General features: G+C 42.1%; 1 protein-coding gene across 1 annotated transcript in view; it reads right to left on the reverse strand.

Annotated features, from left to right (window-relative positions):
* Positions 1-17,989: 17,989 nt before the first annotated feature.
* PNPO (pyridoxamine 5'-phosphate oxidase) overlaps positions 17,990-22,112 on the reverse strand; it is a 51,680-nt gene continuing 47,557 nt past the window's right edge. The window contains 2 exon segments of the mRNA XM_056548109.1: positions 17,990-18,410; positions 18,494-18,564. Coding sequence (XP_056404084.1) covers positions 18,251-18,410; positions 18,494-18,564 — 231 coding nt within the window. The 3' untranslated portion in view covers positions 17,990-18,250.

Genomic DNA, 22,112 nt, shown 5'->3' on the forward strand with positions numbered 1-22,112 from the left:
TTAATAGAAGTGATTTACAAATCTTTCACATAGAAGATAGTGCGGCACTGCTTGAGTGTGCTGGACGCGGGATGGCAGGTAGGAGTCGGTGTAGCTGTAATGCCTCAGGTGGTGCTCAGATAATGTAAGCAAAGTTCATAGGGGTGGTGGGGGGACAAGTGGTGTTGACCGAGCTCTAGTTTCGTACACTTGGTGTACGAAGCACACCAAGTGTGCGAAACTAGAGCTCGGTCTCCACCACTTGTCCCCCCACCACCCCTCTCTTCTGTACCCCGTATGTGAGTATGTATCAATAAAAGAAGACCCTGCAGCCACGCTGGTGAGTGCCTATATTTCTTTTTTCTTCACGGACACTCTGATTTACAAATCTGTTTAACTTTCTGGCACCAGTTGATTTAAAAAAAAAAAAAAAAAAGTTTTTCACCGGAGTACCCCTTTAAACACAATTAGTGTTTATCTTAAAGGAGTAGTCCAGTGGTGACTCAGTGGTTTACAACTTGGGGATAAGTTGCAGATCGCGGGGGGTCCGACCCCTGGGGCCCCCCGCGATCTCCTGTACGGAGCCCCGACAGCCCGCGGGAAGGCGGCGTGTCGACCTCCGCACGAAGCAGCGGCCGACACGCCCCCTCAATACAACTCTATGGCAGAGCCGGAGCGCTGCCTTCGGCAATCTCCGGCTCTGCCATTGAGATGTATTGAGGGGGCGTGTCGGCCGCCGCCTCGTGCGGGGGTCGACACCCGCTATCTCGGCGGAAAGCCGGGGCCCCGTACAGAGAGATCGCGGGGGGCCCCAGCGGTCGGACCCCCCGCGATCTCAAACTTATCCCCTATCCTTAGGATAGGGGATACGTTTTTCACCACTGGACTACCCCTTTAATGTATTCGCTGCACTTTAATCTGTAAAAAGTTTTGATGATGTATTTTAAACTTTTTTGGATTTGCACTTTATGTCTATGTATATTTTGAATTGTTTACACTTTGCATTTGCACTTTATATACTGATTGATTTTGCACATTGTTTAGTACCATTTGTAATTGGATCTCCTATAAAGATATAGGCCCAGATTTAACAAACTGTGTGAGAGAAAAAATTGAGAGATTTTCCCACAGCAACCAATCACAGCTCAGCTTTCACTTTACCTCAGTTCGTTAGCTGAGCTGTGATTGGCTGCTGTGGGAAAATCTCTCTATATTTTCTCTCACACAGTTTGATAAATCTGGGCCATGGTTAGCACTGGTTGTGTGATGCTGGTGAAAGGTCAGGTTGAGCTGACTGAAACGTCGCTGCTGTATTGACGCCTTTTATGGAATAAACATCCTTTTTGTTCATGAACTTTGGTGCTGTGGACCAGATTTTTTTTGTACTGTTTAAAAGATGATCCCCCTAACCAAGGATCCAGGAGCTGCGTGCACCTCCTTACGGAATTTTCCTTTTTTTTTTGGCTGTGCTGTTCTTTTTCTATTGCTAGATATATAGGGGGAGATTTATCAAAACCTGTGCAAAGGAAAAGTTGCCCATAGCAACCAATCGGATCGCTTCTTTCATTTTGCAGAGGCCTTGTTAAAAATTAAAGAAGCGATCTGATTGTTTGCTATGGGCAACTGGGCAACTTTTCCTCTGGACAAGTTTTGATAAATCTCCCCCTTAGTCATCTAAACCTCTATTCTTTCTGGGAGTCCTGGGGGCAGTCCTAATCAGTGATATACAGTATCTTTGTATGCACACTATTAGGGAGAAGTTGGCACTAACTGATTAGGACCACCCCCTGGACTCCTAAGTCAAGAATAAGCAGAGTTTTAGATGAATATACTAGTTATGCTGAACCTTTCCCCGCAAACATATACAGTGGGGCAAATAAGTATTTAGTCAGCCACCAATTGTGCAAGTTCTCCCACTTAAAAAGATGAGTGGCCTGTAATTGTCATCATAGGTATACCTCAACCATGAGAGACATAATGAGAAAAAAATCACATTTTCTGATTTTTAAAGAATTTATTTCCAAATTATGGTGGAAAATAAGTATTTGGTCACCTACAAACAAGCAAGATTTCTGGCTCTCACAGACCTGTAACTTCTTCTTTAACCCCTTAAGGACTCAGGGTTTTTCCGTTTTTGCACTTTAGTTTTTTCCTCCTTACCTTTTAAAAATCATAACCCTTTCAATTTTCCACCTAAAAATCCATATTATGGCTTATTCTTTGCATCACTAATTCTACTTTGCAGTGACAGTCATTTTACCCAAAAATTCACAGCGAAACGGAAAAAAATAATAATTGTGCGACAAAATTGAAGAAAAAACATTACATTTTGTAACTATTGGGGGCTTCCGTTTCTACAAAGTGCATATTTTGGTAAAAATGACACCTTATCTTTATTCTCTAGGTCCATACGATTAAAATGATACCCTAGTTACATAGGTTTGATTTTGTCGTACTTCTGGAAAAAATCATAACTACATGCAGGAAAATTTATACGTTTAAAAATGTCATCTTCTGACCCCTATAACTTTTTTATTTTTCCACGTACAGGGCAGTATGAGGACTCATTTTTTGCGCCGTGATCTGAAGTTTTTATCGGTATGATTTTTGTTTTGATTGGACTTTTTGATCACTTTTTATTCATTTTTTAATGGTATAAAAAGTGACCAAAATACGCTTTTTTGGACTTTTGAATTTTTTTACGTGTACGCCATTGACCGTGCGGTTTAATTAACGATATATTTTTATAGTTCAGACATTTATGCACGCGGAGATACCACATGTTTATTTTTATTTACACTGTTTTATATTTTTTTATGGGAAAAGGGGGGTGATTCAAACTTTTATTAGGGAAGGGGTTAAATGACCTTTATTAACACTTTTTTTTAACTTTTTTTTTGCAGTGTTAGAGGTCCCATAGGGACCTATAACACTGCACACACTGATCTTCTACACAGATCACAGGCGTGTATTAACACGCCTGTGATCAGTGTTATCGGCGCTTGACTGCTCCTGCCTGAATCTCAGGCACGGAGCAGTCATTCGTCGATCGGACACCGAGGAGGCAGGTAAGGGCCCTCCCGGTGTCCTGTAAGCTGTTCGGGACGCCGCGATTTCACCGCCGCGGTCCCGAACAGCACGACTGACTAGCCGGGATACTTTCACTTTAGAAGCGGCGGTCAGCTTTGACCGCCGCTTCTAAAGGGTTAATACCGCACATTGCCGTGATCGGCGATGTGTGGTATTAGCTGCGGGTCCTGGCCGTTGATGAGCACTGGGACCGACGCGATGTGATACGGGGTCGCAGCGCAACCCCGCTTCATATGGCGGGAGCCGGCGCAGGACGTAAATCTACGTCCTGCGTCGTTAAGGGGTTAAGAGTCTCCTCTGTCCTCCACTCGTTACCTGTATTAATGGCTCCTGTTTGAACTTATCAGTATAAAAGACACCTGTCCACAACCTCAAACAGTCACACTCTAAACTCCACTATGGCCAAGACCAAAGAGCTGTCGAAAGACACCAAAAACAAAATTGTAAACCTGCACCAGGGTGGGAAGACTGAATCTGCAATAGGCAAGCAGCTTGGTGTGAAGAAATCCAACTAAGGGAGCAATTATTAGAAAATGGAAGACATACAAGACCACTGATAATCTACCTCGATCTGGGGATCCACACAAGATCTCACCCCGTGGTGTCAAAATGATCTCAAGAACGGTGAGCAAAAATGCCAGAACCACATGGGGGACCTGGTGAATGTCCTGCAGAGAGCTGGGACCAAAGTAACAAAGACTACCATTAGTAACACACTACGCCGCCAGGGACTCAAATAATGCAGTGCCAGATGTGTCCCCCTGCTTAAGCCAGTACATGTCTGGGCCCATCTGAAGTTTTCTAGAGAGCATTTCGATGATCCAGGAGAGTATTAGGAGAATGTCATATGGTCAGGTGAAACTAAAGTAGAACTTTTTGGTAAAAACTCAACTTGTTGTATTTGGAGGAGAAAGAATGCTGAGTTGCATCCAAAGAACACCAGACCTACTGTGAAGAATGGGGGTGGAAACATCATGCTTTGGGGCTGAAGATTTTTAAATAGAAATCATTTACAAATCTGTATAACTTTCTGACACCAGTTGATTTGAAACAAATAGTTTTCCACTAGAGTACCCCTTATAATTAATAAAAACTATGCCATTGTTGTTCTTTTTCACTGGCACAATAGCATGCTGGATGGTGGTTATATGTCACGCTTTCTGGACTGGTATCCTATGTAGGGGTTATTTTCTATGGGTGTTCCTTGTTTTGTGGGTGGTGTATTTTATGGGTTGGTTATTTTAATTGGGAGGGCTATTCTTGTTAGTATGTTTTCATTTTTTGATTTTAATAAAGTGTTTTGTATACACCTTTTTGGGTGTGTCATTTGTAGATTTTTTTTTATTATTCATTTATAATGATTTCCACCACAACAACTTCGCAGTGTATACAGTACAAGTCAAAATACCCTAAAGGGAGGCAAAAACCACAATGTAAACATGCAAGTGATTGCAACATTTCGATAAAGACAAAAGACTAAAATAGCCAAGGATTTGATATCAAGCAAATTTAATATCAAGTAAAAAAAACATGAAAAAAACGGGACTGTAACCAATGCTGTTATTTGGCTTAAAGGACATCTGGAGCCTAAATACACTTATCCCCTATCCACAGGACAGGGATAAGTGTTTGATCATGGGGGTCCGACTGCTTGGACCCCCTGTGATCTCCGAAACGGGGCCCCGGCATTGCCGCGCTGCATCTAATGCGTGTAGTGTCGACCTGGTACACCTCATCCACATACAGCTTTATTGTGGAGGCAGGGATACATGAATGCTGATCCCCGCCTCTCCCATAGAACTATATGGAGGAGGGAGAGCCGGGGCCCCGTGCAGGAGATCGCAGGGGATTCCAGCGTTCGGACCCCCTTCGATCAAACACTTATCCCCTATCCTGTGGATAGGGGATAAGTGTATTTAGGCTGCAGATGTCCTTTAAGGAACCTATATCCAACGTTTTGTATTCAAAGATTTATTGTCCAAAACGATAAACATGCTTTCTGAGACTTTGGCCCTGATTTACTATGAGTGTTGGATTTTTATTAGTGTGCTTTATGTTGTTTCAGACTTGCAGGATTCCACTCTATTTACTATGGGGACACACAGGTGGGGAAAGTTCTGACCTTAATGGGAATTTCCAGCCAATTATACACAGCATTTTGTCTAAATTCAATAGAAAATAGGGTTGCAAGAACAGTCCCCAGCGGCGGGACCCCAGCGATCAGACATCTTATCCCCTATCCTTTGGATAGGGCATAAGATGTCTAGGGGCAGAGTACCCCTTTAAAGGTTACCACTCATCAAAAAAACTTTTGATATATTATAGATTAATGTATGCAGAATAACTTTACAATTGCATGTTATTAAAAAATATGCTTCTTTCTATTTAATTTTCCACTTTGAAGAAATGACCACTAGGGGTCTCCCTACCAGTCCTGGCAGCAAGCATTTCAGACTCATGCTGGAGTCCTAAATAGTGTTGCTCGTGAATATTCGCAATTCGAATTTTATTCGCGAATATCGCATATTTGCGAATTCGCGAATATTCGCAAATATAGCATTATATATTCGTAATTACGAATATTAGTTTTTTTTTTTCACAGTACACATCACAGTGATCACCCCTCTCTGCTTCCAGCTTGTGTGGTGTAAAGAAGGCTCTAATACTACTGTGTGAGACTGGCGTGCGAATTTTCGCATATGCGAAAATTTGCATATGCTAATTTTCGCATATGCGAATTTTCGCTTATACAAATTTTTGTATATGTTAATTTTCGCATGTTAATTTCCGTATACGTGAATTTTCGCATATGCAAAAATAAAACAAGAATATTACGAATATGCGAATTTAGCGAATATATTACAAATATTCGTCCATATATTCGCGAATTCGAATATGGCCTATGCCGCTCAACACTAGTCCTAAACACTACGCGCTGCCAGTCTGCTTTGTTCACAAAGGAGAACACTCAGAGCTGCCAGCCTGCTTTGTTCACAGCCTGTTTGGCTGTGAACAAAGCAGGCTGGCAGCTCTGAGTGTTTAGGACTCCAGCATGAGTCAGAAATGCTTGCTGACAGGACTGATCGGGAAAAATACAATAGAAAGAAGCATATTTTTCATTAACATGCTATTGGAAAGTTATTCAACATTCATTCATCTAAAATATATCAAAAAGTTTATTTGATGAGAGGTACCCTTTAAATTATCACTTTTGGAGGCTCTTCTTCTCTTGGTTTTTGGCTTCTCCGCTTCATAAGGATCGGGTACAGGAAGCTGAACGCTGATGTGTCCAGGTAATAAGACACTGCCCAGGCATTTGTACCATATGGTCGTGGAGAACTGCTGGTTTAGACCTAATGGCTGTCATGTTATATACCCATCTGTACCACCCAGGCAGCGTAAACTTTACTTTCACCTTTACCTACAGTATGTGTGCAGGGTGAGTGGAGGAGATACACGGCCCTGATTTCTATTGTTACACACTTCTGTCACACTCACCTGCTGAACTCTGTTAAAATGTGACAGGTGTGTCCTGCCTATAAATATTCATGTCTCAGTTCCTGTTCTCTCCTGTTTGTTGAGCTGGGAGGGTCAGGTTTAACCTTCAGAGTGAGCGAGAGAGAGAGGGAGAAACCGAGACACCTGTACCAGGCTGAGCGAGACTCCACCGAGACAAAAAAGAGACCTCTGTCCCAGTCAAGAATTATCCAAGTAGAAGACTGCCGGATCTGTAGCAGTGCCATATCTTTATAGAGCTGGGGAGGACACAAACCACTTTGGTCCAGGAAGGAGGCACCTGTTTATCTGTAAGAAGTGTATTGACAAGACAGATACTTGAGAGGAAACCGATACACCTGTATCCAAGAAGAGCGCTGTGACAACAAGGCATTGTTGGAGACACAGGTAGGCTTTAGGTTGTCTGCGGCGCGACTGGCCGGTTATCTGTCGGCCATCATTTCCCTCTAACATATGTCGTGTAGGTCATAAAGCTTCGATTTTTTTTTTCGGTTACATTACAACTTGCCCTCTATCAAGACTGAATTGCCCCCAGGCCCGGTATCCTATAGCAGGTGCACCGTGCTTCTTCAGGTTGTTTTAGAGGTTTTGCTCCTTTGTTGGCAGCGGATCATGGGACAGCAGTCAAGACGGCGGTGAGACAATATGCCGGACACTAAAGGAGGCCGTACGTGGTTCTATTTATTTTTGGCCCGATGCCACATTTGGACCATATATGGGGCTGTATCAACCGCTGATGATCTGAATCACTGAAAATCAAAAAGGGATTTTTAGATATGTTAAAAAATTTTTTTAAAAATCCCTTTACTATTAACTCCGACTATGCTGGCAGGGAGCCCGGACATCTGGCAGAAGAAAGATGTCTTGCCAATTCTAAAAAAAAAAAAAAAAAGAAATTGCCAATCCTAAGGCTGGGTTCTCGCCATGTAAAATTATTGGTGCATGCTGAATTAAATTATTATTTTTTTTTTTTTGCGATCAGATTTTTACAATTACGGCTGCATTTTAGTGGCGTAAAATAAAATATACGCAGAATTTTACACAGTAAGACATTAATTCTGTATGGCACGTAGCTTGTTGCCATTTTATTGCGGTAAAAGTTGGAAAGTGAGATACTTTTTTTTTAAATTTAAATGCAAGTACCTCAAGCCATAGGTAATAATTTTAATTCACGTGTTACTCCATTAATTTTCTATAGCCGCAGTAACCTTTGTCCCCAAGCCAATCCCTTATTTTATATATAGCTCACTGGCTTAGAAAGTAATGGTGAACTGTTGGTATAGCAGCGGCGGAGTATAATCTGGGCCCTACCCAACAACATTAATGTCAAGAGGATTGGAATTTTACCAAAATTGTGTAAAATCTATCATTATCCATGATATATATTTATATATAAAATAAAATCTGTTATCCTTCAGAGATCACACTCAGATCTGTAAACAGCATCTAAACCAGTGTTTTCAGACCAGGGTGCCACTGGCTGTTTCAAAACTACAACTCCCAGCATGCCCGGACAGCCTTTGGCTGTCCGGGCATGCTGGGAGTTGTAGTTTTGAAACAGCCAGTGGTACCCTGGTTGAGAAATACTGGTCTAAACACAAGGAAAACTATTTTTTTTCCATATTTTATAGCCCATTGATATTTATGTCTAAAATGGACATATTGGGAGAGTGACTATGAGTATCATTCATCAGTATTAAAGGGCTTATCCAGGAAAAACTTAGATAGATATATATATATATATATATATATATATATATCTATATATATATATCTATCAACTGGCTCCAGAAAGTTAAGCAGATTTGTAAATTACTTCTATTAAAAAAAAAATCTTAATCCTTTCAGTACTTATGAGCTGCTGAAGTTGAGTTGTTCTTTTCTGTCTAAGTGCTCTCTGATGACACATGTCTCGGGAACTGTCCAGAGTAGAAGCAAATCCCCATAGGAAACTTCTGCTACTCTGTGCAGTTCCCGAGACAAGCAGAGATGTCAGCAGAGAGCACTGTTGCCAGACAGAAAAGAACAACTCAACTTCAGCAGCTGATAATTATTGGAAGGATTAAGATTTTTTTAATGGAAGTAATTTACAAGTCTGTTTAACTTTCTGGAGCCAGTTGCCAAAAAAATAAAAAATAAAAAAAAGTTTTTTCCTAGAATACCCCTTTAACTTAAGACTGTTCATTAAAAATATATGTTGCCTATATCTTTTAGGGTATGTCCAGACGTATTGTATGGGCTACAGAATTTTTTTTGTGGGGATGGGAGTCCAGGAAGAGGGCATGTCGACCCCCCCACGAATCGGCAGCCAACTTGCCCCCTCCATTTTTCTCTATGGGCGATCAGTGATTTGGGTGTTGGCAGCGGCTTTACGGGGGGTCCCAGTGATCGGACCCCCCGCGATCAGACACTTATCCCCTATCCATTAGATAGGGAGTAAGTGTTCCAGCACTGGAGTACTCCTTTAAAGGGGTACTCCAGTGGTAAACTTATTTTTTGTTTTTAAATCAACTGGTGCCAGAAAGTTAAATAGATTTGTAAATTACTTCTATTAAAAATTCTTAATCCTTCCAGTACTTATTAGCTGCTGAATACTAAAGAGTAAATTATTTTCTTTTTGGAACACAGAGCTCTCTGCTGACATCATGACCACAGAGCTCATTGCTGACATCACGAGCACAGTGCTCTCTGCTGACATCTCTGTCCATTTCAGGAACTGACCAGAGCAGCATATGTTTGCTATGGGGATTTTCTCCTACTCTGGACAGTTCCTAAAATGGACAGAGATGTCAGCAGTGAGCACTGTGGTCATGATGTCAGCAGAGAGCTCTGTGTTCCAAAAAGAAAATAATTTCCTCTGTAGTATTCAGCAGCTAATAAGTACTGGAAGGATAAAGATTTTTAACTTTCTGGCACCAGCTGATTTAATAAAAAAAAGCGTTTTCCACCGGAGTTCCTCTTTAAGGATAAGCCATGTTTTAAAGCTGATCTTACAACAAAGCTTGTTGTACATTACCACAATATTTCCATATAAATTTCCATAAAAATGTAAACATAAAGTTGGGTAAACCAGAGAAAATTTTAGGAAAATTAGTTATCACACGTAGTATTTTGTATTTTTTGCCAAAAGCATGATTAAATCTAAAACACACAAAAAAAAGGTGCAAATCTTCCTGCTATAGTCTTCTATCTGTGTCACTTCCACTCCTGGCTTTGGCTAAAAATATTGAGTAAAATAGTAAATTCAAACCCAGCCTTAGGCCCCCATCACATCACGATCGGGAGATCTACCTTGTTTTTAGCAATTTGATCTGAACCCTAGAGAGGGCCTGAAAAGTTTTTTAATGACGGATGATAATCTTGTGAAATTTCCGATAGTGATCCTGTACAAAACTTCTTCTTTTCTTCCCAGCTGCCCAGCTACATGGCGGAGCCCTCACATAGTTGGTGGAAACTGACATTTCTCCGTAAAAAGAAGTCCGCACCAAAGGTTGTCTATGAATCGGTGGTGGAGCACGCAGGCACGGAGAAGGTCCCGGAGGAGAGCCCTGGAGATACCAATTACACCGCTCGGCTAGAGAAAATCGTAGACAAAAACACAAAAGGCAAACACGTCAAGGTGTCCAACTCTGGACGCTTTAAGGAAAGAAAGAAGGTCCGTCCTTCACTGAATGAGACACCTGGACTATGCCCCGAACCTTCCGGTGGACAATGAAGCATATTAATTCTAGTTCTTGAATTAGTTCCTTGGACAGAGGCATTCTCAATGTAAACCTTTTTAAGGATAAGGTGGATCCAGACCAAAGATGCCATTGATTTACTCTGATGACTTTACGAAAAGGATCACTCGGCTCTTTCCAGTGTTTACAGACACATTTGTACATACGTATGAGTGTTAGTCCTTCCTGATCATGTTTGTACACCTACCATTTCACATGGATGCAAATGCATCCTCTGTACTGCGCACCTTGGCATCTCAGGAAGAGACTCCCAGACCCAACTGTTTACTGAGTGTGTGCCACGTACATGTGCTGGGTCATACACACCAAGTATAATATGTGTACTGTACTTCACTATAGGCACTATTTAATATATGGCTATCCAAATGATACGAACATCACAAGCCCGCCAAGCCAGTTCCATAAATTGTACATAGTCCATTACCAAATGACCAAGATCTATTATAGGCCTTTTTGCAGATCACCTACGACCTGCATTCACCTATACATGGAAAATTGCTACATGATGTAGGTAACATAATGAATGTATTGTATGGATGTCCTTTTTTGTGTTTTTTTTGTCTCCATTTTAACTGGATCATTTGCCAGGTATATATTTTTTCTATGTGCTAATAAATTGCACAACATGTGCTTTATATGTCAAAATTTCCTGCCAGAAAAAAAAGATGCAAGAATTGGACCTAGACGATCTATATTTATTTGGGTTCAACCACTTCTTACTTAGAGTATTGTTATTTTACCATGTCTATTTGTGAGGGAGCAAGTCCAAGGCGAAAGAGTGAAATCATTGAAGGCTACAACTCAGGATCTAAGCTGCAGCTTTAAGATTTTATCCATCCAGTTGGGTTGAGGCTTCTTCTCCATCCATGGCTGCCTACTCTTGGGCACATTGGGTATATGACTGTAATCATCTCAAACTTGTCAATCAGAATAGGGTCGGAATAAAAGAGGGAGACCTTTCCAATTGGTCCAATGGTGTTGAGTCAGATACCATAATTTATCCCAAAAACCAAGAGTCTGGCAAACTGGTGTCAATAAAAGTGTCCTTGCACGCCTTGAATGGGATTTTGCGGCAGACAGAATTCCCAGCCACAGCTAGAACCAGTTAGAAACGACTGCGTGAAGTTTATCTCTTGAGTTATATTGAAGTGTGACTCAAAGGAGAAAAGTTGGTGTGACTAGACCTGCTCGTCTTCAGGCATGTCTGATACCATCATGTAACATGGGCATTAGTGTGTGCGTGGGTTATTGTCATTTACCTGTTTGGCCCACAGGGACATGGACTGATGTGTAAGAGCAATTCTTATGTACAATGTTGCAAAAGGTCACAGAGGATAATAAAACGTTCTAGCTATAGCAACTTTACTATAATTTCTCCATATGTTAAATGATGGTCCTATGAATATCCAAAAAGTGTCAAAAACCCACCTGTTAACTTCCTTAAACATAATGTCTAGCTCCTATATTAGGTTTTGAGACTGGGCATCAAAGCTATATATAGATTCCATGACTTATTTATCGCCCTCCTATCAGATTTCCGTGCTTTGCGATTCCTCAGAAGTATTAGTATCCTATCCTTTTGTCTGTGTGCAAAATTTCCGTAGAATCCTGGGTGGCTCCTTCCCTTATAAAACATTTAACTATGGTATATGTGATTCTCTTGTTTCTCCTTGGCGACCTATAGGGGTTTTCTCATCATGACATTGACAACCACTGTCCATGTGCCTCGTAAGGCAGCCCTCATGGTGGCAGAACCTTGTATGCATATCACAATACTGATGGTTTGGGGGTAGGGGGCTGACCCTAGGCAGCCCCTGCAAATCAGCTGTTAGCATGTTACAAGGCTGTTATTCCCTGCACAGCTTCTACTAAAGCTGGCCATACACATTAGAAATGTGACCGTCATACCTACCAATTTTCGCAGAATCCGTCAACCACCTAATATGGTGGGCTCTGAGCCAACGAACGAGCAAGCGCATTTTTGGTGTCTGATGGGGTTGTTTTGACCTGATTACAAATCACTGGTTGTAGGCAGAACATCTTGTATAAGGGGATGTCCTGTGGTTGGATGACTACGGGAGACGGCAACATGATCGATCTAGTGATTGTACTTGCAGCCCCCCCTGAACAGCACTCAAGCCATTTCATAGGATCTGTAAAGTGCTGATCTACTCTATTTGAGTATATAAAAATAGGAGGCAAGGTATTAAAAGGAATTAGACAGAATTTAACTGTTACCAAGTAGGGTATTGCTCAAGGCACAACACCTATATGAGAGTTTGAAGAGAGAATTTGGCCTGTGGCCCCTCTGGTATTGACAAAACGCCACCGGTAACAAATGCAGAATGAGTGAATGACTCACAAGAACAACAGGGCTTCTGTATAGGCACCTCTCCAAGAACAACAGCAGTATCGCCAATACTCAATGGACATCTGGTTAAGATGGTTGACATGACTAGTAGGGTGTCTGGCATACTAGCACTACTCTAATGCTAAATGAGCGATAGCATAGTGCTAGTAGACTGGACGCCCTACTGGTCATCATGTCAATCATCTTAAGCAGACGTCCATTGAATGCTGGCGATCCTGCTGGTCTTTTTGGTGAAGCACCTATACAGAAGTCCTGTTTTTCCTTGTGAGTCATTTACTCATCCTATGATCTAGTAGATTGGCACTTGTTCACAGGGTGGCTTGGGGCGTCTAATATGTCCATCAATGCTGTCATCTCAAAAAACCCTTTAGGATGCGTTCACATGGGCAGATTTGTTTGCAAACTCGCAGCATGTTTCCTGCTGCGAGTTTGAATGGGGCCAGGCTCTCCGCAGCAAATATTTGGCAGTGAAATTTCCATTGTGGAAAATCTGCCACAGACCCTATTGATTTCCGCTTGCAGTCCAAATAGAGGCCGCCCCCACTCAAACTCACAGCGAGAAAAACGCGCAGGATACTGTACGTGTGAATAGGCCATTAGAGTACGTTCAAATGTGCGTATTTTGCTGCTTATTTTCTGCAGATAATTTTACTACCTATTGACTTCAATGAGCAGTAAAATTTGCTGCAACAATACGAATGTGTGAACATGTGAAGGTATGCTTGTATGGGAATGGCCGCATGCAATACTTTATTTTCCCTGTTGCAGATGAATAAGCAGCTGACGGGAACTTTCTCTCACAGAACTGCCTGTTGGTTGGATAACTTGGAAGCAACTCCTTCAATAAAAATACATTTACAAATGTGAGCCCTTGAGTTATAGTCATTTGTTGAGCAGTTAAAACTATATAACCTGACAATTTTTAGTTATATTTGTTTCTGGGAATATTAAAAGGGGTTGTAGCTCGTCAAATTTTCTCTTACTTCCTAAGTCATGTCCCTAGGACACAAGCCTTTACACCCAACTTTTTTGTGGCTTACTCTGTTTACACTCCTAATCTTCCGGGGTTGCTATCCGTTTTGTATTCCCACCTCAACGCCCCACCCAACGATGTGAAGCTGAAGTTTATGTCTGATTGGGAGAGCGATATTCATTCCACCCTGTCGCTCTCTCAATGGAGGGATGGTTGTGCAGTGATTGGCCGTGGCAGTTGGCAGGTATCGCTCATGGAAACCGCACTTAAAGGGGTACTCCGGTGGAAAACATTTTTTTTTTAAATCAACTGATGCCAGAAAGTTAAACAAATTTGTAAATTACTTCTATTAAAAAATCTTTATCCTTCCAGTACTTATTAGCAGCTGTATGCTACAGAGGAAATTCTTTGCTTTTTGAATTTCATTTTTGTCTTGTCTACAGTGCTCTCTGCTGACACCTCTGTCCGTGTCAAAAACTGTCCAGAGTAGCATAGGTTTGCTATGAGGATTTTCTCCTGCTCTGGACAGTTCCCGACACGGACAGAGGTGTCAGCACAGAGCACAGTGGACAAGGCAAAAAAGAAATTCAAAAAGAAAAGAATTTCTTCTGTAGCATACAGCTGCTAACAAGTACTGGATGGATAAAGATTTTTTAATAGAAGTAATTTACAAATCTGTTTAACTTTCTGGCACCAGTTGATTTAAAAATAAATGTTTTCCACCGGAGTACCCCTTTAAGGTGCTTCATAGGACTTATCTGGTCCCTGTTAGATTACATACAATTTACCCCTCAGTCTCACTGACTGTGAGGGACGATGTTTCATATATGGTGGTCCTGCCCAGTAGTCGCAGCCCTTTGGACTAACTCACCATGTTATCACGGAGTGTGTTTATGCCCTAATGTTCCCATTGTGTACCAGTACTTTTTGGTCTGTTGGACCTGATCTGGTTGTATTTCGGAAGATGTTTTTGTACCATGTTTCTTTGTGCTAAAATAAAAGCTTGACTGTTAAATTAGAGGGTCTGTACTCTGCCCCCAGACTGCCTAATAACATGACAACATTTTTTCCTCCCCTTCCTCCGCTCACTTGTAGCCCCAGCATTAGGGCGCCTTTCCACGGCCAATGACTGCTTTTCCCCCAAGCTGTAGAGCGTAGTGTCTACAGTCGTGGGAACTGACAGTGCCGCTTACCATTCACTGACCAAGGAGGGACACCGCTTCAGCCAGTGATTGGTGGAGGGGCACTGTGACATCACATCCACAGCTCCGGCTGGCTCCATGTAACAGACCGTCAGTAGAGAACTGGCTGGAAATGGGGCGTCCTGATACTAGAGCTACAAGGGAGAAGAAGAAAGGGGAGTTAAAGTGCTTTTTATTTTATTAGACAGCCTGGGAACTATTTCACCGGACGACCCGTACTTAAAGGAGTAGTCCAATGTAGAACAACTTATCCCTTATCCTAAGGATAGGGGATCAGTTTCAGATCGCGGGGGGGTCCGACCGCTGGGGCCCCCCGCGATCTCCCGTACGGGAGATCGCGGGGGGGCCCCAGCGGTCGGACCCCCCCGCGATCTGAAACTTATCCCCTATCCTTAGGATAAGGGATAAGTTGTTCTACACTGGACTACTCCTTAAAAGGGGTATTTTTTATTATTATTTTTTTAAAATCCTCTAGTGCCAGAAAGTTAAAACAGATTTGTAAATTACTTCTATTAAAAAAAAATCCTAATCCTTCCAGTACTTATCAGCTGCTGTATGATCCACAGGACGTTATTTTCTTTTTGAATTTCCTTTCTGTCTGACCACAGTGCTCTCTGCTGACACCTCTGTCCATGTCAGGAACTGTCCAGAGCAGGATAGGTTTCCTATGGGCATTTGCTACTACTCTGGACAGCTCCTAAAATGGACAGAGGTGTCAGCAGAGAGCACTGTGGTCAGACAGAAAGGAAATTAAAAAAAGAAAAGAACTTCCTGTCTCATACAGCAGCTAATAAGTACTGGAAGGATTAGGATTTTTTTTTATTTTTTTTAGAAGTCATTTACAAATCTGTTTGGCACCATATGGTGAGAACCCAGAGGACCCGGCACCAGAACTTTCTGGAACCAGATGATTTAAAAAATACAACTGGGACTATAATTATAACTTTCAATGGGGTTGCATCTATCCATATGTACAAGGAGGTGGGAAAGTCATTGCATAACTAGGTAGATTTGCTGCTGTGGACTTCACTGTGTGAGCTGCTATGGTGGCCCTATTGATTTAGGATTATGAAACAGATCAATATCATTTTACTGTATTTTTTTTTTACTATTGCCTTTTACGCCAAGACTGCAGTAGACCATAAAATCGTATAGACTGTATATAACAGACACCTACTTCTGGCCTGGGCCATCATATATATTTGTAGGTCAATGGTGCTGCCACTCCTTCATCTTTATTGTTGTCATATTCTGCCTCCTCCATATTTGCACAAGGTGTTCCTTGTGACTCAGCTCCTAACACGTGAGTGACATGTTCCCTCTATCTGTGCCTGTCACGCTCATTCGGCCCTCAGTACTGCTCCTTGTGGCACTGTATAATTTCAGTCGCCATCTGCCCAACATATATTCTCCTACTACGCAGCGAGGGAAACATTCAGTGCATCTACTTTGCTTCTTTAAAGGGGTTATCCAGGAAAAAAATAAAATATATATATATATATATATATATATATATATATATATATATATATATATATATATACACACACATCAACTGGCTCCAGAAAGTTAAACAGATTTGTAAATTACTTCTATTAAAAAATCTTAATCCTTTCAGTACTTATGAGCTGATGAAGTTGAGTTGTTCTTTTCTGTCTAAGTGCTCTCTGATGACACCTGTCTCGGGAAACGCCCAGTTTAGAAGCAAATTCCCATAGCAAACCTCGAGACAAGCAGAGATGTCAGCAGAGAGCACTGTTGCCAGACAGAAAACAACAACTCAACTTCAGCAGCTGATAATTATTGAAAGGATTAAGATTTTTTTAATAGAAGTAATTTACAAATCTGTTTAACTTTCTGGAGACAGTTGATATATATATATATATATATATATATATATATATATATAAAAAAAAGTTTTTTCCTGGAATACACCTTTAAAGGGGTACTCCGGTGAAAACCTTTTTTCTTTTAAATCAACTGGTGGCAGAAAGTTAAACATATTTGTAAATTACTTCTATTAAAAAATCTTAATCCTTCCAGTTCTTACTAGCTGCTGAATGCTACAGAGGAAATTCCTTTCTTTTTGGAACACTGATGACATCACGAGCACAGTGCTCTCTGCTGACATCTCTGTCCATTTTAACAACCATGCATAGCAGATGTATGCTAAGGGCAGCATGGTGGCTCAGTGGTTAGCACTGCTGCCTTACAGTGCTGGGGACTTTGGTTCAAATCCCACTAAGGACAACAATAAATAAAGCGTTATTATTATTATTATAATAACATCAGCAGAGAGAACTGTGCTCGTGATGTCATCAGAGAGCATTCCAAAAAGAAAATAATTTCCTCTGTAGTATTCAGCAGCTAATAAGTACAGGAAGGATTAAGATTTTTTAATAGAAGTAATTTACAAATATGTTTAAATTTCTGCCACCAGTTGATTTAAAAGAAAAAAGGTTTTCACCGGAGTACCCCTTTAAGTCTAGTGTAATAACAAAACTTCCTGTTGCCGCTGTTTATTAACTTAATGATTCCTTTTTTACATTTCTAATGTGTTCTGTAATATATGTTTATTTATTTAGCCATGAATTACGCTGCATACACCAATTATTCCACAACATGAACACAATGGGGGAGATTTATCAAGACCTGTCCAGAGGAAAAGTGGCAGAGTTGCCCCTAGCAACCAATCAGATCACTGCTTTCATTTTCCAGAGGCCTTTTCAAAAGTGAAAGCAGCGATCTGATTGGTTGCTATGGGCAACTCAGCCACTTTTCCTCTGGACAGGTCTTGATAAATCTCCCCCCAATATCCCAATAGACCGGAGAAGTCCAATGTCACCAATGCACTTCACAGCTCACTATTAAAAAGACACAGAGACGGCACAGTTATCTGATATGCATAAGGAGGTACTTTAGTTTGGCACAGTTAAAGGGGTACTCCGCTGCCCCAGCGTTCGGAACATTTTGTTCTGAACGCTTGGAGTGGGCGGCGGGGGGTGTGACGTCACGGCCACGCCCCTTATGATGTCACACCACGCCCCCTCAATGCAAGTATATGGGAGGGGGCGTGGCGACAGCCACGCCCCCTCCCATAGACTTGCATTGAGGGGGCGTGGTGTGACATCATAAGGGGCGTGGCCGTGATGTCACGACCCCTGCGTTCTGAACGTATGCCAGGGGCTGCACAGAGATCGTGGGGGTCCCAGCTGCGGGACCCCTGCGATCAGACATCTTATACTCTATCCTTCGGATAGGGGATAAGATCTCTAGGGGCGGAGTACCCCTTTAAATACTTGAATCTGAAAGAAGCTTCTTGATTGTGCTTAGAACATGATTGTGCGTTGAAATCTGGGAACCATAATATCATTGCAAGTTATGGTGCAAGCCGCTCATACACCCACCCACCCTCACCGGCACGGGTGTATGGACTGGCTTCTTCTTCCTTTGGTCGACGGAAAACAATGCGGTCGTGTAGACGGTTTGTCTGTCCTTGCCAGAACTCAATCACAGAAGGACGTACATTGTAACCCCACCTGAAGAAGCAACAGATGACAATTTTAGTATAGAAAGGCGTCTGTGGATCCCGCAACGCCAGCGGGTACTGTTTGACACTCACCATTCAGGTGGTCTGGGCACCTCTTTATCTTTGTATTCTTCTTCTAGCTCAGCGTTCTTCTTCCGTAAATACTGTAGATGGGAAATAATCAATGTTTAGTTCTGCTAATAGCTGTTTTCATGTTGCTGTCTCCTTACCATAATCTGATGTTGAGATTAAAATTTAGCAAATCTTAAAGGGGTACTCTGATGGAAAACTTTTTTCTTTTTTAAATCAACTAGTGCCAGAAAGTTAAAAAAATTTGAAAATGACTTCTATTAAAAAATCTTAATCCTTCCAGTACTTATTAGCTGCTGAATACTGCAGAGGAAATTAATTTCTTTTTGGAACACAGAGCTCTCTGCTGACATCATGACCACAGTGCTCTCTGTTGACATCTCTGTCCATTTTAAGAACTGTCCAGAGTAGGAGAAAATCCCCATAGCAAACATATGCTGCTCTGGTCAGTTCCTAAAATGGACAGAGATGTCATCAGAGAGCACTGTGCGCGTGATGTCATCAGAGAGCTCTGTATTCCAAAAAGAAAATAATTTCCTCTGTAGTATTCAGCAGCTAATAAGTACTGGAAGGATTAAGATTTTTTAATAGAAGTAATTTGCAAATCTGTTTACATTTCTGGCACCAGTTGATTAAAAAGAAAAAGAAAAAAAGTTTTCCACCGGAGTACCCCTTTAAATAAGAATTACTGAACCGGAATCTAATGATTTAGTTTTGTAAAAGTTGCTTCATTTTCTGAGTCCAGAGTCTCATTCCTGACTTCTTTATGGAATTCAAGTGTTTGGAAAAAGGAATGGCTTTTAAAAGACTAAATTAATTCATGGCCGATTCATTAGACTCAGGTTTGGTGTTTAGTTTTTTTTTAAAACTGTTTATTTTTTTTATTTATAAACAAAGACAATCCAGCATAAAGTGTGCTTAAAAAGTGTGCGTGTGTGCATATACTTTGTGTGTGTTAGTATTGTGGAATGTACATGTGTTTGTATCTGTGCATTGTGTGCACACAGTGCAGGGCTTACAGTATCTCCTCAGCTTTATGACACCCAGCTTTCCCAGTCTCCTGAAGATAATATCTGTCTGGTGCCAGATATCACACTAGTATTCTGCCAGGTGGCGAGATCTGGCAAGATCTTGCGGCGGGTACCAAAATCTACCTTCAGGTGCCAAAATTTACCGGAACCATGAGAGGTTCACCTGAGATCTTGCCACAGTAGAAAACAACAGGAAATGTACAAGCTGTGTAAGGGTAAAGTCCCTGGGAACCTACCCTAAAAGCTCAAATTAAATCCCCAGCCTTAGCCCTCAATTGGATGACAGACCCGGCCGCTAATTGGCTGACTAACTCAGATAACACAGATTAGGCTGGGTTCTCAGCACGTTTTTGCAATACAGTTCCTGTATCAGGTTTCTGAATGAAAAACGGATTCCTCAAAACCTGACTAAATTGTGTCAAAACGTGTGTACAAATTTTAGACCGTATACGGTTTGAAAAATGATGTCCGGTTGCATCCGTTTTTTTTTTTAGGAAAATACCATATAAGATTTAAACTTTTCACTCCATTATGAATAAAGTTCCACTTGTTTGATTGAAATTCCAAGAAAAAAAAAAAACTGTGCAAAGTCAAAAACCGTATGGTGAAAACCAGATGGAACCGTTCGCACATACAGTTCTGTCGGGTTCCGTATACGTTTCAATACGGTTTTTCACCTGGATCAAAAATCTTGGTAGGCTACGGTTTTGGGTACAGGAAAAAACTGACAAAACCGTTCAGGATGCAAAACGGACACAACCTGATGCATCTTTTGCCATACGGTTTTCAATGGAGAGTCAATGCATACGGTCTTCAATACGGTTCTGTACGGTTTTCAAATTGAAAAAGTATACGGGAACTGTACTGCAAAAACGTGGTGTGAACCCGGCCTAACATTGTGTCCTCGTTGCCAGCCTAATAAGGGGGACTAATCAAAACCTGGGAAGTGGAACAGTAGAGCAGTTGTCCATAGCAACCAATCAGATCGCTTGAATCTGATTGGTTGCTATGGGCAACTGCTCCAAAAGATGCCGAGATGTGCTGACAGGTGCAGAGAACGCTGCTGGGTGTGGAGACAGGCAAGTTTCTCTTTGACTTACATTATTTAAAAAAAACACAAACCAATACAACATACACTGTATACATTTTTTTGGCAAAAACAATAATGTAATTTAGAACACAAAATTAAAGAGACTGAAACATAAACAGTGAAATGTAAATACAAAACACATATTGGGGGACATATTCAGAAACTACTGTCATTTCTGTTACAGCAATATCATAATATTTTAGATGCCGTGATTAGTATTATTCTCGGCATCTAAAGGGTTAATGATTCCTTATGTCCACCATTAGCAGCGGGACCTGCAGTCTATGAAGCGAGTGCAGCTCATGATGAGCATAAAGGGCAAATGGAAAACCCCAACGGTAAAGGATGTGGCAAGACTGCAGTTCATGGAGCAGGGGTTTCAAGGACGCACGGAGGCGAAGGGTATGTCTCGATAAATCCGGGAACAGTTGAAGCTTGGCGCCATCAAAGTCGATCTCTTTCAACTGACGAGCCCTCCGCATAATGTCATCTTAGACAGAGAAATAGTGAATGCGACAGATCACATCCTTGGGTTTGGCGGGGTCTGAACTAGAAGGCCTCAGAGCCCAATGGGCCCAGTCAATTTTAATCGAAGACTGCCCAGGGCGGCCTAAAACCGAGTTAAAGATACCTGTCAGCTTCGGTAGTAGATCATCCGCACGGGTCGCCTCTGGGAGACCGTGCAGCCCAATATTATTTCGGTGGTTGCGGTTTTCCTGGTCGTCCATGTGAGAATGCAAGAGTCTTTGATTAACCGCTTGCCGTGCCGCAACAGAGCGAAGTTCCTCCATCCATTACTGAGTGGTGAAGAGTAAAGTTTCAAGGACCCCCATTTTGGAAGACAAGGTGTCCACCTCCGACTGCACCACTTGAAGATCTTGTTTCCATGAAGACCGTAATTCCTCTGTGAGTGCCACCATGTCATTTTTCATAGGTAAAAAAGACAGCAGCGCTTGTAGCTTTGGGCTAGATTGCTAAATTTGGGCCGCATCAGGGCGAGGAAGCAAAGAGTCCTGTGGACTGGTAGGAGGTAAGTGCATCACAGGCAGCTGTGGGTACGGAGGCACACATGCCAAGTGCGGTTCAGAACAGGGGTCAGCCGCAGAGGCTGGCACATGCCAGGGGCTCCCCCCTGAGGAGCACCATGAAGGGTTCAGGGAAGGTTGGGGGCGTCTTTCATCAGGGCATGGCGGCTGGAGGGCCTGGTGGGGAGAGGGGGAGGCCACCAGTGAGGGGTAGAGGAGAGAAGACCAGGGCTGCGGTGGTTGAAGTCATGACTGCCGGTTCCAGTAGGGGTATTGTAGAGGTACAGTGCACAGAGGTCCCCCACAGTTTGCAGGCTCCACCAGAGGGTGATGGAGGGGGTTCTGCGGCTCACGCAGTGTCCAGGCGGGGGCTCGACTGAGGGGTATCTGAGCAGTAAGGCTGAGGCTGCAGCAGGGTGTGAAGGCCTCCTGGGCCCACACTTAAGGCCTGCCGGACCAGCGGGGCCACGCCGGAG

Source organism: Hyla sarda, chromosome 12 (genome assembly GCF_029499605.1).
Source record: "Hyla sarda isolate aHylSar1 chromosome 12, aHylSar1.hap1, whole genome shotgun sequence".
In the NCBI taxonomy this organism is placed as follows: Eukaryota; Metazoa; Chordata; class Amphibia; order Anura; family Hylidae; genus Hyla; species Hyla sarda.